At 41.0% G+C, this 16,146-nt stretch overlaps 1 protein-coding gene and 2 long non-coding RNA genes across 8 annotated transcripts; 1 reads left to right on the top strand and 2 right to left on the bottom strand.

Annotated features, from left to right (window-relative positions):
* Nucleotides 1–2,319: 2,319 nt before the first annotated feature.
* On the top strand, nt 2,320–9,615 carry LOC128500032 (uncharacterized). The gene is made up of 2 exons (XR_008354877.1): nt 2,320–3,095; nt 8,981–9,615. It is a non-coding gene; the product is annotated as an uncharacterized LOC128500032 (long non-coding RNA).
* LOC128500033 (uncharacterized) lies at nt 8,885–11,383 on the bottom strand. 2 transcript variants are annotated; one of them, XR_008354879.1, is made up of 4 exons: nt 10,324–11,383; nt 10,089–10,198; nt 9,459–9,564; nt 8,885–9,019 (listed from the first exon to the last, which is right to left on the bottom strand). It is a non-coding gene; the product is annotated as an uncharacterized LOC128500033 (long non-coding RNA). The 2 variants fall into 2 exon arrangements; XR_008354878.1 differs by having other exon boundaries at nt 9,505–9,564; nt 10,324–11,375.
* Nucleotides 11,384–11,931: 548 nt separating this feature from the next.
* Nucleotides 11,932–15,865, bottom strand: LOC128499943 (ATP-binding cassette sub-family D member 3-like). Of its 5 annotated transcripts, XR_008354840.1 has the most exons (6): nt 15,742–15,865; nt 14,266–14,366; nt 13,538–13,585; nt 12,801–12,833; nt 12,243–12,390; nt 11,932–11,971 (listed from the first exon to the last, which is right to left on the bottom strand). XR_008354840.1 is itself a non-coding variant. In XM_053468940.1 (5 exons), the coding sequence occupies exons 1-4, from the start codon at nt 15,748–15,750 to the stop codon at nt 12,268–12,270; spliced, it is 285 nt and encodes a 94-aa protein (XP_053324915.1). In that variant the 5' UTR covers nt 15,751–15,862; the 3' UTR covers nt 11,932–11,971; nt 12,247–12,267. The 5 variants fall into 5 exon arrangements, 2 of the variants coding, with proteins under 2 accessions (XP_053324915.1, XP_053324913.1); XR_008354838.1 differs by lacking the exon at nt 12,801–12,833 and having other exon boundaries at nt 15,742–15,860; XM_053468940.1 differs by lacking the exon at nt 12,801–12,833 and having other exon boundaries at nt 12,247–12,390; nt 14,266–14,370; nt 15,742–15,862.
* Nucleotides 15,866–16,146: the final 281 nt, after the last annotated feature.

Here is a 16,146-nt window from a genome sequence, read left to right as displayed (position 1 = left end):
CGTCGGACAGCACCCAATATAAAGCCAACGCTTGCCCTTTGCCCACACCTTTGTTCACCAAAAGAAATGCTCTCCGCTCTTCAGTCCTTTATCCCCGTCTGTCTCTGGCGTGGTGCGGGTACTATAATACATGACTGCCCATCAAAGCCGGCTTTTCCTCCCCATCCCCTGTGTCTTTTGATTGATTAAATATTAATTGCTTACCATTTGATGAATGCTCTCTTTTTTTGCCAATTGACAAATATGTTTTCTCGTGTTCAAGCTCCAAGGACCCATGCAAAAAAACAAACAAACAACAAAACAGTAAAATTTCAGATGAAGAAAAAAGCAAATAAAAAAGAAAAGATGCCAGAAAGACTCCTGCATCAGAGGAAAACATTATGAAAACTGATAACTGGTTTCGCTTAATTAGTTATATTATAACATACATTACACATAACACCCTACGCTTCATTAGGTTAACATTATGAAAACTGATAACTGGTTTCGCTTTATCGCTTTATCAGTTATATTATAACATACATAACACATAACACCCTCAGCTTCATTAGGTTAACTGCAGCTCTAGTCTTATTATCATGAAGCCCAATGGAGTGATCCAGCTGATTATTGCTGTGGTTGCTTATAGCGATTAGACCATTTTTCAGCCAGCAGCAAAAATAAAAAAAAAAAAAAAAAAAAAAAAGGAATATGATACGTTTGGCGTCCAAGTCCTGCAGTAACTGCGCTAACTATGGCTGTATAAAATAGTTTTGCGTGTTTGGGTTTATCTTCAGCTTCGTAGTTGGCACAGGACCACAAAACCGAACGTTCAAGCGAACGCAAATGCAGACTATTATTATTATTTACTGTTTTATATAGCACCATCAAATTCCGGAGCGCTGTACAATGGGTAGACAAGACATAGCAAGTAGTATGTAACATAACACATTGACTTACAGAGACAACAGGTGAGTAGAGCCCTGCTCAAAGGAGCTTACAATCTAGAGGGTGTATTACACAATAGTTAAAAGGTGCCATTGTAAGGGATAGACTAGCCCCGCTAGTGTAAGTATTGCGAGGAGGGGTGAGCTAAGGGAATATGGGGGGTGTTAATGTGCAATATTTTAAGCGTCCTTAAAGAAGTGGCCCTTGAGGGATCTTTTGAAGGACCGAAGGCAGTGGGGCGAAGGATAGACCGGGGGAGGGCATTCAAGAGGATAGGAGCAGCCCTGGAGAAATCTCGTAAGCGTGCATGACAGCTAGAAATCAGAGGAGAGGATAGAAGGAGATCGTTGGATGAGCGGAGAGACCGGTGTCGAGTGTATTTAGAGATGAGCGAGGAGATGTAGGGAGGGGAAATGCTGTGAAGGGCTTTGAAAGAAAGAGTGAGGATTTTGAATGAATCCTGAATCACACGGGCAGCCAGTGAAGAGACTGACAGAGGGGAGAGACGTTAGTAAAGCGACGGGAAAGGAAGATGAGTCTGGCAGCAGCATTCATGGTGGATTGTAGAGAGGTCAGACGGTTAAGAGGGAGACCAGCTATAACAGACAGAATAACAGTAGTCAAGACGGGAGATGATCAGGGCATGGACAAGAGCCTTAGTGGCATGCTGTGTTAGGAAGGGACGGGTGCAGGCAGTGTTTTTAAGATGGAGACGACAGACTGAATGTGGGGGGTGAACGGAAGGTCGGAGTCAAGGGTGACACCAAGACAGCGTGCATGAGTAGACGGGGAGATGATGGCACCATTAGCAACTAGGGAAATTGATGGGGGAATCTTAGCATTGGAGGGAGGAAAGATGAGAAGTTCTGTTTCAAAAAATGTGCAGATATCCAGGAAGGGACAGATGCAAGGCAGTTAGTTACACGAGCTAAGACAGAGGGAGAGAGATCAGGGGATAATAGATAGATAGATCAGGGTGTCATCAGCATACGGGTGGTATTGAAAGCCAAAGGATGAGATCAGTTTGCCAAGGGAGGAAGTGTAAAGAGAGAAAAGAAGGGGCCCTAGAACAAAGCCTTGGAAGAAGTTCTGAAGGTTAATAGAGCTGACGTCTCTGGTTAGGCGGGGTTGGGGTGCAAGGGAGTGAGTAGGAGGCAAGGTTAGAGAGCAGGAAAGGAAGTGGTGGTCAGAGAGGGGGAAAGGGGAATTAGAAAGGTTAGAGAGAGAGCACGTGCTAGAGAAAAGGTCCAGGGTGTGACCATCCTCATGAGTAGGGGAGTTAATATGTTGTTGGAGATCAAAAGAGGAGGTAATAGAAAGGCATTTTGAAGCCATGGGACTCAATGAGGTGTCAACTGGGATGTCGAAATCCCCAAGGACAACAGAAGGAATATCAGAGGAGAGGAAGAGAGAAGTGATTGAGAAATATGTTAGCCGGGCCAGGGGCGGTATATAACAGCAACGCGTATGGAGATGGGATGAAATAGTCGGATAGCATGGACTTCGAATGAAGAGAAAGAGAGTGATGGGGCAGAGGGAATAGGTTGAAAAGTACACGTAGGGGAGAGTATGAAGCCTACCCCCCTCTCCCTCCACCCTTCCTGTCATCAGGTCTGGGAGTGTGAGTGAGGTGTAGGCCACCATAGGAGAGAGCAACGGGAGAGGCAGTGTTAGAAGGGCATAGCCAGGTCTCAGTTAGAGCGAGAAGGTGTAAGGAACTAGAGATAAAGTGATCATGTAGGGCTGTTTGTTTGTTACAGACAGAGCACGCATTCCAGAGCGCAAGGGTAAATGGGGGAAGGAGGAGCGGCAGGGTATGTGGGAGATTATTGATTTCTGGAATGTTGACTGGGAGAGGATGGGGGAGAGATCACCTAAGGAGGTCCAGGGTTTGGGGAAATATCCCCAGCTGCTAAACAAATAGTAGAAGAGAAAGCGAGAGGAGGTGGGAATAGGACCTGTGCGAACGGAGAGATTGCTGGGAGTGAGGGGAGGTGGGGGAAAGGGAGGAGGTGACGTTGAAAAGTGCTTGGGATGAGAGAAGGGGAGAAGAAAGTAGTCATGGTGCAATACAGACATAGTGTGGGGTTGCAGGTGGCTGGAGAGAGATAATGATTTTACTAACAACAGAGGAAAGAGAAAAGTGGAACAAGAGGATTGTGAACACGGTATGTGAAGGAAAATGGTGATGGGAATGGAATGGAGGTGGGGGGAAACACAAAAAGCAGTAGGCAGCACTTGACAGTTCAGTGGAATATTGATTGTGGGGAGTCTCCCAGGTCTTCTCTGTCCTTCCTTGTTGTCCTCCTTGGTGAACTCCCAGATAGTGGCATTTAGTAAAAATTGGCACTTGGATTGAAAGTGGCACATTCATTAAGATTTAAAAAAGAGGGTACTTAACCTTAGGGGGCAGCGGCAGCTGCTCTCCTCCACTGCAGTCCAATCACTTTCCACGGGTTAGCTGCGTGAAATCAGGTGAAGCACTTTGCACACGCGCACACAATGTTCGCAGAGTTGGGGCTGGGGCAGTAAGTATATCACATGACAGGAGATATAGAATGCACAGAAAATAGCTGGTGAGGGGGGAAATGCAAATAAGGGGATTCTGCTATTGCAGGGGGGGTCACAATAAACATTTAACCCCTTAAGGACAATGGGCTGTCCTTAAACCCAATAAAAACAATGCATTGTGAGCCTGTACATGTACGGGCTTTGGCATGAAGGGGTTAGAGCAGGGGTGTCCAACCTGCGGCCCTCCAGCTGCTGCAGGACTACATATCCCATAATGCTCGTTCAGCTAAGGGGCTGGCTGAGGAGTATGGGAGATGTAGTCCTGCAGCAGCTGGAGGGCCGCAGGTTGGACACCCCTGGGTTAGAGAGACCTCTCAGTTATCACATGCATTGATGGCTAATGTCCCTTTAACACATTTTTTTTGGCATTTCTCTTACATTTAAGCTTTCTATGAACCGCTTAGGCTACTGACTTAATTCCCTCCAAGCAGACTTTTACTCGCCCATCCCCTTTTTTTTCTCCGCTCTTGTGTCTTTAACCCCTTCGTGACAAAGGCTGATTTTACTTTTTGTACCCTTCGTGACAGTGGCCGTTTTAACATTTCTGTTATGGCGGACGTTGATGCCCCGGGGAGGGGCCAGACATGGCCCCTAGTGCCGATCGCGGCGTTGCTGAATGCCTCGAAGTCGAGGCATCACAGCAACAACGTTTGGGTGCAGAAAGCGAACGTAGATCGCTTTCTGCACCCGTTTAAAATCATGACGGTCCTGGCACGTCAATTGTCACTAACCTGATGGATAGGGAAGGCTTCCCCAAGCGCAGACCTGTATACAGCTGCCCCTGGCATTCTCTTCTTGGATAACTGATGCAGGATACCGTGACGTGATAATACACCCCGGGTGATGAGCCCAGCGAGAAGAGATTTAGGCCAGCAGAACAGTATCCTAGTAGCCAATACATATCTCCACTTTCATGCCACTTCATGGGTTGTATTTTGACAAATAAGGTGTATGAGTTTCTATGGGTAATGTATTAGTTGCCATCAAGTTGAAGTAAAAAAAAAAAAAAAAAAGGGTGTGTTATTAAAAAAAATGTATAATAAGGTATCGGAATGGTCTTACTTACACTCCTTCCGTCATTGCGGCCGCTGTAATCAGTCGTTTTAAGTAACAGTGATTTTGAACACAGGCCCAGATCTAAGATGCTGGCGTGCAAGCAGCTCTTCTGACGAGGGTACCGGTTTCCATGCGGTCTGCTTCTCCAGACGTGTTTTTTTTTTTTTTTTGTCCGTTCACATCCAACCCTCATGTTTGTATTATATCGGAAGGTTTAAAGCCACTAAGCGGTGTAGACAATTTGTGTTTTTATCATTATTAACCCACAACAACCTGTTTATTTAAATAAGCGAGAGGTACGGGGAACATTTGAAGAGAATACATCAATGTGTTGCCCACAAAGTATTAGAATCGGATATTGTGTAAGTGAGATTCCCACTACAAGAAGTGCATCATTGCATAGTATGGAACGTAAGGAAATGCGAGTAAAATTAATGGGTCACCAACAATGGTCACTTGTAGTAATTTGAGGCTAGCATACATCTACGTAAAGGGAACACAAAGTTACAATTGACCAGGGAATTAGCTCATTGGAAATATATCTATTTCTGACGAGGCACTGAATCTCTCTATTAGCTTTCCGACCAGAGAAACTTGAATACATTTGAAGATGAAAAGGAGGACCCGAGTGCTCTGTGTGGAAAAACAAAACTGACATCAAATTATGAAAAGCCCAAAGTGCTTACTTTGCATCGAACCCGATCCGTAGCTACTCGACTAGGAAGTCATATTTATTGATGCGTCTGTTTAACTTCTTTAGTTCATAATATTCCACATATAATTTAAACGAATTGTGGCAGATGTTTGGATTTCAGTTATGTAGACTATTTTAGTGATCAGTCATAGAAGTCATTCCCCCCCCCCAGCACATAAATTGGAGAATTTATGGTATTTCAGAAATCACTACTTGTGAAATGTCTGTGTGATTTTGCAACGTATAATACTTCATTGCAGATTTCCATGGGATAATGATTAAGTATCCTATTACAGTGGGAAGGTAGGAGTGTATACTAGGGCATTACTCATAGGATTTCATCCATGTAGTTTATGCAAGTTTACAGCTACCCGCTTCCTTCCCGGTATAATATAGTGGTGGAGTATTCAGGAGAAAAAATTTTTTTGCACATTTTAACTACCTTGGATGCTTTATAAATATCCACGGTGACACAGGTTACTTGAAAAGGTTTTAGCAACGATTGGGGGGGGGAAACAGACCAAGGACTGTTTAAGGTCTGAGTCTCTACATCGCATGGCATAGGAAGTTTTCTATGGCCGCTGGTTAGATCCAACCGTACGGATTTGTTCCAGCGAATGCAGTAAGTTTGTGGATCAAACTTTACCCAGAATGTTTACCATTTGCCAGGATGACATTAAGCACAGTAGAGTAGAGACTTTGGGGAAGGATTTACACACATTCAATTTATTGCATACTTAGTGCATGCCTTCATCAAGCACATTTCTGTGTTACACGATTTGCTCAAACCCCCCCCCCCCAAAAAAAACACATATCTACAATACATGGTTTACATTCCAGTAGGGACTGCTCCATTTAACAATGTAAAAAGTCATCCTACTAGTTTAAATTAATAGATTTTAAATCTTACTGGGAAGTGTATAAAATTTGACGACGTATGAATTCAGTCCAACTGGCACACCTAGTGAGACATACAAACCTGTCAACTGGCTCTATTTAGAGCCAAGTGCCAACGCTCAGGGATTTTACGGAGCACGCCGAGTATTTATGATACTCAACTGATTAGTCAGGCGCAAAAATAAAAAGTGAATCTTTGGACTCAAAAATAAAAAAAAACAAAAATTGAACCGGAGATTCATTTGAAAGGAAAACCGTTACAGTTGATGCAATGCCCCAGCGTACGTATCCCATCAGAGCCAGGGGATTAGGGGATCCTCTAGTCTAGCCAGCGGTATCTAGTGCAAAACAAGAAGTGACACAGTCATCTACAATCCTACGGCCATTCTTTGGTCAAAAAAAAATAAAAAAATTATAGCATTCGCTTCGGAACTAAACTTCAAAGAAAACGGGAGACACCTTTCTCCTAGCTAGAAAAGTTACAGTAGTTGATTTCTACCATATAAACCAACTTCACTTATTTATACCCTGAACTTTCAATGTTAGAGTAGTATTGGTGTTGATTATTAAACGGATAAGTGCACAATTGCCAGTTTTCTAAATTGCACATGAAAAAAAAGGCTGCATTATATTTCGCCACAAGTTACTTTCGATTTCCGGTGTACCCTGATATTTATCAGCATAAAACACTTAAGAGCTGAATTCAATGGCGTCATCTGTGATCTGCTTGAACTCAGTTTCCTCTGCTGTCCATGTGGAGGTAGTACTGCAAGAGAGGGGAAACATGAATCAGTGACTTCAATATTACTAAGCAAAATAATAAAAAGGTCGTTCTAATGTTAGAAACACCAGGAAACTAGGAGAGGTGAGCTAAGAGAATATGGGGGGGGGTGTTAATGTGCAATATAAGCGTCCTTAAAGAAGCGGGGAAGAGGGATTTTTTGAAGGATCGAAGGCAGGGAGGAGAGACGGATAGACTGGGGGAGGGCATTCCAGAGGATAGGGGCAGCCCTGGAGAAATCTTGTAAGCGTGCATGAGAGCTAGAAATCAGAGGAGAGGATAGAAGGAGATCATTGGATGAGCAGAGAGAGCGGCGTGGACTGTATTTAGAGATGAATGAGGAGATGTAGGGAGAGCAACCGCTGTGAAGGGCTTTGAAGGTAAGAGTGAGGATTTTGAAATGAATCCTGAGGCGCACAGGCAGCCAGTGAAGAGACTGACAGAGGGGAGAGATGTAAGTAAAGCGATGGGAGAGGAAGATAAGTCTGGCAGCAGCATTCATGGTGGATTGTAGAGAGGTGAGACTGTTAAGACCAGCTTAGACAGAGTTACAGTAATCAAGGTGGGAGATAATCAGGGCATGGACAAGAGCCTAATTGCCAAGCTGTGTTTGGAAGGGATGGATGCTGGCAATGTTTTTAAGAAGGGGACGACAGTTTTTAGAGACAGACTGAATGTGGGGGGGGGCGAACGAAAGGTCAGAGTCAAGGGTGACACCAAGACTGCGTGCATGAGTAGACGAGGAGATGATGGCGCCATCAACAATGAGGGAAATTGATGGGGGAGTCTTAGCATGGGAAGGAGGGAAGATGAGAAGACCTGTTTTGGAGAGGTTAAGTTTCAAGAAACGTGCCAATATCCAGGTGGAGACAGATGCAAGGCAGTTAGTTACACGATCTATGACAGAGGGAGAGAGATCAGGAGAGGATAGATAGATAGATCTGGGCGTCATCAGCATACAGGTGGTATTGAAAGCCTAAGGATCAGGGCAGGGTGGTGACAGTGCAGATATGTCACCTCTGATGGTTTTAATTTTATTATCGAAGTATGTGGCAAAGTCCGATGCATTAAGGTTAGTGGAAGGGGTTGCAGGGATCGGTTGAAGCAGGGAATTGAAAGTATTAAAGAGTCGTTTAGGGTTGTAAGACAGGGAGGAGATTGAAAGCAGAGTAGTAGGAACATAGCATAACATAGCATTCATTTATAGCGCAGAAAGTCAGACATGGAATGAGGAGACTTTCGCCAACTACGTTGAGCGGTGCGGGAACATCGACGTAGGTGTTGGGTTACAGTCGTGTGCCAGGGTTGGAAGCGTGAACGTCGTGAGGAGCGAGTAGTAACTGGTGCTACATGATGGAGAGCAGATGCGAGAGTGGCGTTACAGAAAGAGGTGGCGTTGTTTGGGCACGTCATGTTTGAGATAGGAGAGATAGTAAATTGATTGAGAAGTTCTGAAGGTTAATAGAGCTTAGGGCTGTGCGGAGATCTGTGAGAGCCAGGGACACCTTCATCTAATCAGTGTCCACGTCCTAAAGTTCTCTGCCTTCTCCCCACCCACCCTTACAAATGAACAACGGCGTAAAGGTAACATAACATAATGGGGAGGAATAATCATGTAGATTCAGTGAGAAGGAGAAGATGACTCCCAAGTTGGGTTTGTAACATATATGCATTGCTTATTTAATGCCTAGGCATAGTTACATTTACGTATTTAGCGTGAAGAACTATAAATGTGGGTTTAGCAAAAGGGGCACATTCACTAAGTCTCCAAGTAGTAGTAGAAATTGTAGTGTGGACAACAGGTGTTTTTGTCTAGAAGGTTAATGAAGATACACAATCTCTTGAATAAACGCATGGTCTACCTTTTCTTTTTAGGCTGGGAGCCCTTTTCATAGCATTTTCTTTAGAGATGTAGGCAATTATTATTATGATTTTTCTTTTTTTTTTAAATACAATAATGCAGTGCTTTCATGAAATGTTTAAAAGATTTACCTCGTGGTGCTTCCATAGGGACTTTCTGTGTGACACTGTGCTCCCTTTTCTTATCCTCTTAGGTTGGAATAGCTTTGTTCACAGTTGAAAGAGGAAACGTGCTGGAGACAACAGACGGCATTAGAAGACCAATGTATGAAAATCTGGAGTGTGTGTAAGACACCGTCTAAGCAACTGATTTTGGAACACGCGGACAGCAAAAGGTTTCCCCGATCGGATGGCTTCTGCGGATAAAATTTTGTCAACGTCAGAAAATGTCACAGAATTTATAAGGTCCACACGCTAATGACATTTCTTTATAAACGTCATAAACAATTATAAACTGCCTGCCGTCCTTTACTTAGTGTGTTTCAGTTTAGGAACTCTGGACGTATGCAGAATCCCAATCTGCACTGCTTGGGCACCGTGTCTTTAGTTTTATTATTTACTGCCACAATATTTTACAGAAGGCGTGGAAGGTCCTGCTCACTAGTGCTTATAATCCAGAGAGAAGTGTAAATCTGACAGACAAGGTTCAGTATGTAGGTGACGATAATTTACCTTTCTGCAGTGGTCATAGATATAAACCTTCTACATCCATACTAACCGCACTAGTGCACTCGTCCAAAATGGCAAACTGGGGTACATGGTAAAATTATCTTGCCATCTGGAAATAAACATAAGTTTAGCTCTCAAGTAACGAGTCTACTTAGCCAAATGAGAAGAAAAAAAAATGAATACTGAATAGTAAGGCAGGAGGAAAAGGAAAAAAAATTAAATATATATATATATATATATATATATATACATACATACATATACATGTTTTAACAACATAGCAACTAATAAAATATTCTTGCTGATTGGATAACTCTATAATAGCCACAGTGAAAAATATAAATTTCAGAAAATGTGAATTTGAAGTTAGATTACCCAGACTTGCTTTTATTATAAAGTTTTACTAAGTTTTTTTTTCATTGTTGAGCAAGTACAAATTGGAGATAGTTGGATGGATTTATTAGTGGTCAAAAACAGAATATTGAAAGTTAAATCCAATTCCTCTGTAATCCTAGTATCGCAGTGTGTCTCATCCACTGAACACACCAGCTCAGCCCATAAATGGACACATTTACAATGCTAGAAAATCAGAATTCTGTAGTCTGTAAATTAAAACCAAGATCAAATACGTACTGCCATCCTCTGCTTTTCGCCCCCACTCAGTACATCCAGTCTTGAACACTGTCCCAGCCGCCTTCACGTTCCAAACCCAGCTGCACATTGTCAAGGTATTCCTTCAATACCTGGGGAGTGAATATAAAACAAAGATGGGTAGTTAAGCCACTTAACTAAATACAGCTAAGTAAGTAATTTCAGTGTGTAAGAAAATTAGAAGAGAAGTTTCAACATACTGGACCGTTCTTCTCACCTTATCAGGAATACCTTTACGTTTCCGGTGTTCTGGAGTGTCTGGGTAAATGACTTGGTCCCGTAACGTTCCCAAAGTCATATGGTCTCTATGTAAGATATTGTGCTACAAATAAATTACTGACACCACAACTCAGGATATATTGATTCTACAAATCAAAAGGTGCTGAAATGTGATCACACTACAGGAACAGAGACAGCTGGGCAGAACATAATCAGAAGTACATAAAATATCTTCCTCGTTCAGGTTTGGTCAGACATCCACCGAATAGAGGCCACAGCTGCAGAATAAAACATATTTAGGTAAATTGCTCAAAGATTATTCTATATAAATAATATGTACATTTTTACTTCTACAATTAGACATTACCTAGGCTACTGTAATTTCATCTACATTAGGGCCGTTGTATTACGTAGCATTTACCTATGTTTTATTTTCAACATAAATACCACGCCGTCGCTATAATGCCCTTTAGGGCTGCGGCACTAAACGTTGAGGAGGTTAATTCATACAGAAATTCTAAAACATTTTTATTTTAATTATAGATACAACCGGCTGACACCGCATCACCTAATGCAATAGTAGCTCTTTTAATATATTAGTGGGAACAAATGCCATCAGAAAACCACAGCTTCATCATGTAGCAAGATACAAATCTTGCCTTACACTTCCAACCTTACATAGTTACATTAGCACAAAAACCAAGGATCTTTAAAGTACAATGTCACTACATGATATATAAACACACACCATATTAGAGGTTGCAGCTTCACCCATACTTGAAGTTTGCACCTAAGTATATTTCGAATCGGAAACAAAATTTCTAGAAATTTTCAATACCCTGAATTTTCCCAGGAATAATCCTTTAAGCATGTAAAGTGTTCCCTCTGTTATAATGTCTGCCAGCAACACTTGTCATGTGACACAAGTTTATAAACTCTCAAACATACTGGAGGCGGCAGTTATTGTCGTAACAGCAACCTTTAACAGTGGGTTCACAAGGTGAGAGAGAAAACTTATTACTACATCTCTCATTCCATAAACCGCTGTGAGATACATAACCAAGCCACGGGGAACTGAACTCTTAGGCAAGGCAAAGCATTAAACATTAAGGACGTGCTTGGCTGCAGAGTATATCATCATTTATCCCACCATTATTTCGCTCACCTCAAGGAGCTCAGCTTGAGTGCTGTTCTGATGACGTGGGGGCACATAGGGGTGAGGAACGGACGGCTGAAAACCAGGTAACCAACCACAGTCGCTAGAACTGCAATAATCAAAAAGCACACCACAGACATTAAATGCCAGCATAGACACTGACCACTTAAAATCAATAAACCGCAGGTGCAATCTACAGTCTACTTTTTACACAGCTATATGCAGATGAAGCTATCTGAGAGACCCGGGCATACAGAGCGTCTCCCACCGCCACAGCCTACCTATACCGCACAGTAAATAATAACAACGCTAAACTGTCACAATCTTCTATAGCAAACGGAAAAATATTACTAAAGTATGACATGCAAATAATTCTTGCCAGTAACATTTTCTGATGGTCTCCTGTCTGGTGCGAGTAGCCAAAAACCACCATGTTCACATTCGCATCTCTTTTATTTTTTTATTTCCATTGTAAAAGGCCATTTCTTCACTAGAAATAAATACAAAAGAGAAATGATCAGTATAATTTAATTACACATTACAGATACCAAGCTCCTAGTAAGTACAAGGTTTTTATTAATTGAGTTAACGACCATCATATTTGGCAGCAACAAGCAATGTGTAAGTGGGACATAATAGTTATATCAATTATTTCAAAATTACATTATATCAAAAATGTACTTAATACATTCAGTTTTTACAAAATTTACAAAAATAAATACAATCTGAAAATACAGGAAGCCAGAAGATCGCATACGTACCTACCTATTGATGATGAGACGGGAGTTAACATATCTGTATTTCACCTTCATACCGCTGCTCGGCTACTGTCATCTTACCAATAGGCCTTCTAAGGTGTGTAAGGAAAAGGTCAGCTACGAGTAGGTAAGCCATCATGCTGGCTGGTCCCTATATATGCATGGAAAGAAAGAAAGAAAGAAAGAAAGAAAGAAAGAAAGAAAGAAAGAGTTACTAAGGTTACTTGAAAGAATAAAAAAATAATCAACATACCATAAAAAAAAAACACCTCAACGTGTGAGGAAAGGGATTTAGGGGTAATTATTTCTGAGGATTTAAAGGTAGGTAGACAATGCAGTAGAGCAGCAGGTAATGCTAGCAGAATGCTTGGTTGTATAAGGAGAGGTATTAGCAGTAGAAAGAGGGAAGTGCTCATGCCGTTGTACTGATCACTGGTGAGATCTCACTTGGAGTATTGTGTACAGTACTGGAGACCGTATCTCCAGAAGGATATAGATATGTTGGAGAAAGTTCAGAGAAGGGCTCCTAAAATGGTTTATGGATTACAAAATAAACCTTACCAGGACAGGTTAAAGGATCTTAACCTATATAGCCTGGAAAAAAGACGGGGCAGGGGGGACATGATTTGAAACATTTCAATACTTAAAGGGAATCAACAAAGTAAAGGAAGAAAGTTTATTTAAAAGGAGAAATAAAACCGCAACAAGAGGACACAAGCATAAACTAGAGGGGCAAAGGTTTAATGGTAACATCAGAAAATATTACTTTACGGAAAGGGTAGTGGACGCATGGAATAGCCTCCCAGTGGAAGTGGTAGATGTTAATACAGTAAAGTCATTTAAGCAAGCATGGGATAGGCATAATGCCAAGCTAGATATAGGATAAGGGCAAGTACTAAAGGAGAGTACTCAGAGGTTGGGCAGACTGGATGGGCCTTCTGGTTCTTATCTGCCGTCACTTTCTATGTTTCTAAACTCTTAAAAATAATCCATGTGCGTATAATATAATTTTTTGACTCGGATGCAAGTAAAAAAAAAATATATATCAGCATGTGAAGAATGATTTGTCCTGGCTGATTTTCTACATTATGAAAAATTCAGATAACATGAGTGTGAGTGTGTGTGTGTGTGTGTGGGGGGGAACCTGGTTATATCACGATGACCACAGCAGTAATAACCACAGTCTAACTGTTCAATCTGACCGGGATTTTGGCCCTCTGCTCTTTGCACAATTGATGTAATTCATCAATATTCGTGACTTGTGTTGTTAAAGAAGCCCTAGTCATACAAAAACTTACCTGAGCATTTGTCAGCTTGACAATATACAGAACGATATCCAAAAATAGCTGAAGAAAAAAAAATAACAAATGAAACTCACAATACTATATAACAACTCTGTATACCCGCAACAATAATGGGAAATATGTATAATACAGAAGAATAGGAAAGCAAGCCACTAGTTAACGTGGAAAGACGGTATTTTGTTCAACACTGCAAAGTGCACCTTGGGTAAATCCAGACCACAATGGCAAATGATTACATGTTATTCACAAGAACAGCGTATGCATGTATGTAAATTTTATTGATAAATAACAGCATAAAAAAGGGGGAGGCATAATACGTGTAGCCAATAGATTGTCAGCTTCGGTACCAGTATATTTAATGTATGTTCATTTGTAAGTTGTATTTACTTTTACGGTACCCTATTGTAACAGCTCTACCAAATCTGTTGGTGCTATATAAAATGTAAATGTAGTCATGAAAGTACAGCAGTCTACAGACAACTTTATTGGGGTACAAAAGCTATGGATACATTTGTAAAGGAGGCCCCTGTCTGTAAATCTCACAGTGTAAGTAATATACTGGTAATATAAATGGTAGCTACATTAACTTTATAATTATTTTCCTTGTGAAAGAAATACAGTAAGAGCATAAAGGGCCATAGCCTATTTTTGAAGTACCCAGCACAAACAAAAAAAAAAGGTAACAAAACACTCACAACTAGAAGAGCCATGAGGAAACTCACCTTGCTTAAGTTTGAATACTGGTTCACCACGCTGTTACAAAACCTCTCAACATCTTGCGTGAGCAGCTGATGTGCATTTGCTATCCTGTTGTCCAAGTTGCCTATCTTAAACGTGTGTGGGGGGGAACAATCTATGTGGGGAACGTATTATACCTTGTGATATTTTATACATCTAATGGAACATTACTGAGAAAATAAGTAATTGTCTCTTAGGCTCAAAACCAGTTTATATCACCACGATCACAGCAACAATACCCACAGTCAAACTCTTCAAGTAGTTATCAATCTGGCCGAGATTTTGTTCACCGGCTCATTGTAGAATTGATGTAATTCATCAGTGTTTGTGGCTTGAAGTCCTAGTCATACAAAAACATACCCGAGCCCCAATAGCACTTACCAGCTTGATGATATACAGAGACATGATCCTACAGAACAACAGTAGCTGCTAGACACGAGAAATCCATCTTGTATGTCCAGTTATTTAGCCTTGTTCAAGACTATGTTAGCTGTAGCTAAAGTTTCCACACACACACACACATATATATATATATATAAATATACACACACACACACACAGCTACAGTTTTTACCATCATTAAACCATGACAAAAATTGCCCATAGATCCTGCTTTGCATAAACTTGTTTTTGGAGATATGGGGTTTAAAAATAAGAGCCAGTCAAGAACCCTGGCAAAAGGTGGCAAACCCAGCAGAACAGATCTCTGCCTTGTAGGCCTCTATTTTTTTTCTCTTAGACAGCATGTCATGACCTACATGTACTTCCCAAAAGGGAGGAGGAATAACTTAAGGTGAGATGATTCAGGTCAACATGGCTACTCCTACACATATTATATATATATACATATGTGTGTATATACACACACACACATACATACATATACACACACACACACATATATATATATATATATATATACACACACACACACACACACATATATATATATACACACACACATATATATACATATACACACACACATACACATATATATACATATACACACACACATACACATATATATACATATACACACACACATACACATATATATACATATACACACACACACACACATATATATACATATACACACACACACACATATATATATATATATAAACACTTAAATGCAACATTCTCACTAAGCTCCTGGGCTTACAAACTCAGCGTCTCCTTGGCACAGATAAAATAAAGTTAATAAACGGACAGGCTGATTTAAGAGACGTGTATCTTCACTCATGACATGCCACAGAGGGCAAAAGAAGAAAACAAACATAAAACAAACGTTTTAGCTTACTATAATAACTAGAAAAGCATCTGGCAGCGAGCGGCTCTTGAAAATAGTATCTGGTCGTGTGATATAGCCACTACCAAGCACACATGTCTTAGCATATCCCCCAATGTCTAAACTTTCGATTAAGTAGAAAAAAAGGCAACACAAGAATGCTTACGGCAGGCATGGCGGCTATAAAGTTGAAGAGGCCTCTCTTAAAATCGTTTCTGCTGCGGCTGATGATCGCACTGCAAACCACCACATGTATGTATGTTACAGCGCACTTTCCACAGAGGCAACAGATATTTGAGAAAATCAGTGAAATGCATGAGGCTGTAAGGGACATAAGACTGCTAAATAATAAAACCATACTAAAATAAAGACACACACACCGAAATTTGGATGAATCAGGCCGTGGCTTTTATTTAGTTTCACCAACATAACAAAACCATATACCGTAACTCAACTCTGTAACCATATAATATAAATAAACACAAGCCCTTGGCATAAGCCCCAGAGCACCATATAAACCTTTAAACCTTGCCAACCGCCCTGAAAGCCAGCCAGCATAGCAATAATTACA

The sequence above is a fragment of the Spea bombifrons genome, chromosome 6, assembly GCF_027358695.1.
Source record: "Spea bombifrons isolate aSpeBom1 chromosome 6, aSpeBom1.2.pri, whole genome shotgun sequence".
Taxonomy (NCBI): domain Eukaryota; kingdom Metazoa; phylum Chordata; class Amphibia; order Anura; family Pelobatidae; genus Spea; species Spea bombifrons.
The sequence above is the reverse complement of the archived record's forward strand: the minus strand, read 5'-3'. Positions and strand labels throughout refer to the sequence as shown.

What these genes read in the sequence shown, in the direction of transcription:
- LOC128499943 (XM_053468940.1), bottom strand. An exon ending in AGTATTCAAACTTAAGCAAG is followed by an intron (nt 13,586 to 14,265) that starts GTGAGTTTCCTC and finishes TTTTTTCTTCAG; the next exon opens with CTATTTTTGGATATCGTTCT. An exon ending in TCAAGCTGACAAATGCTCAG is followed by an intron (nt 12,391 to 13,537) that starts GTAAGTTTTTGT and finishes ATGCATATATAG; the next exon opens with GGACCAGCCAGCATGATGGC.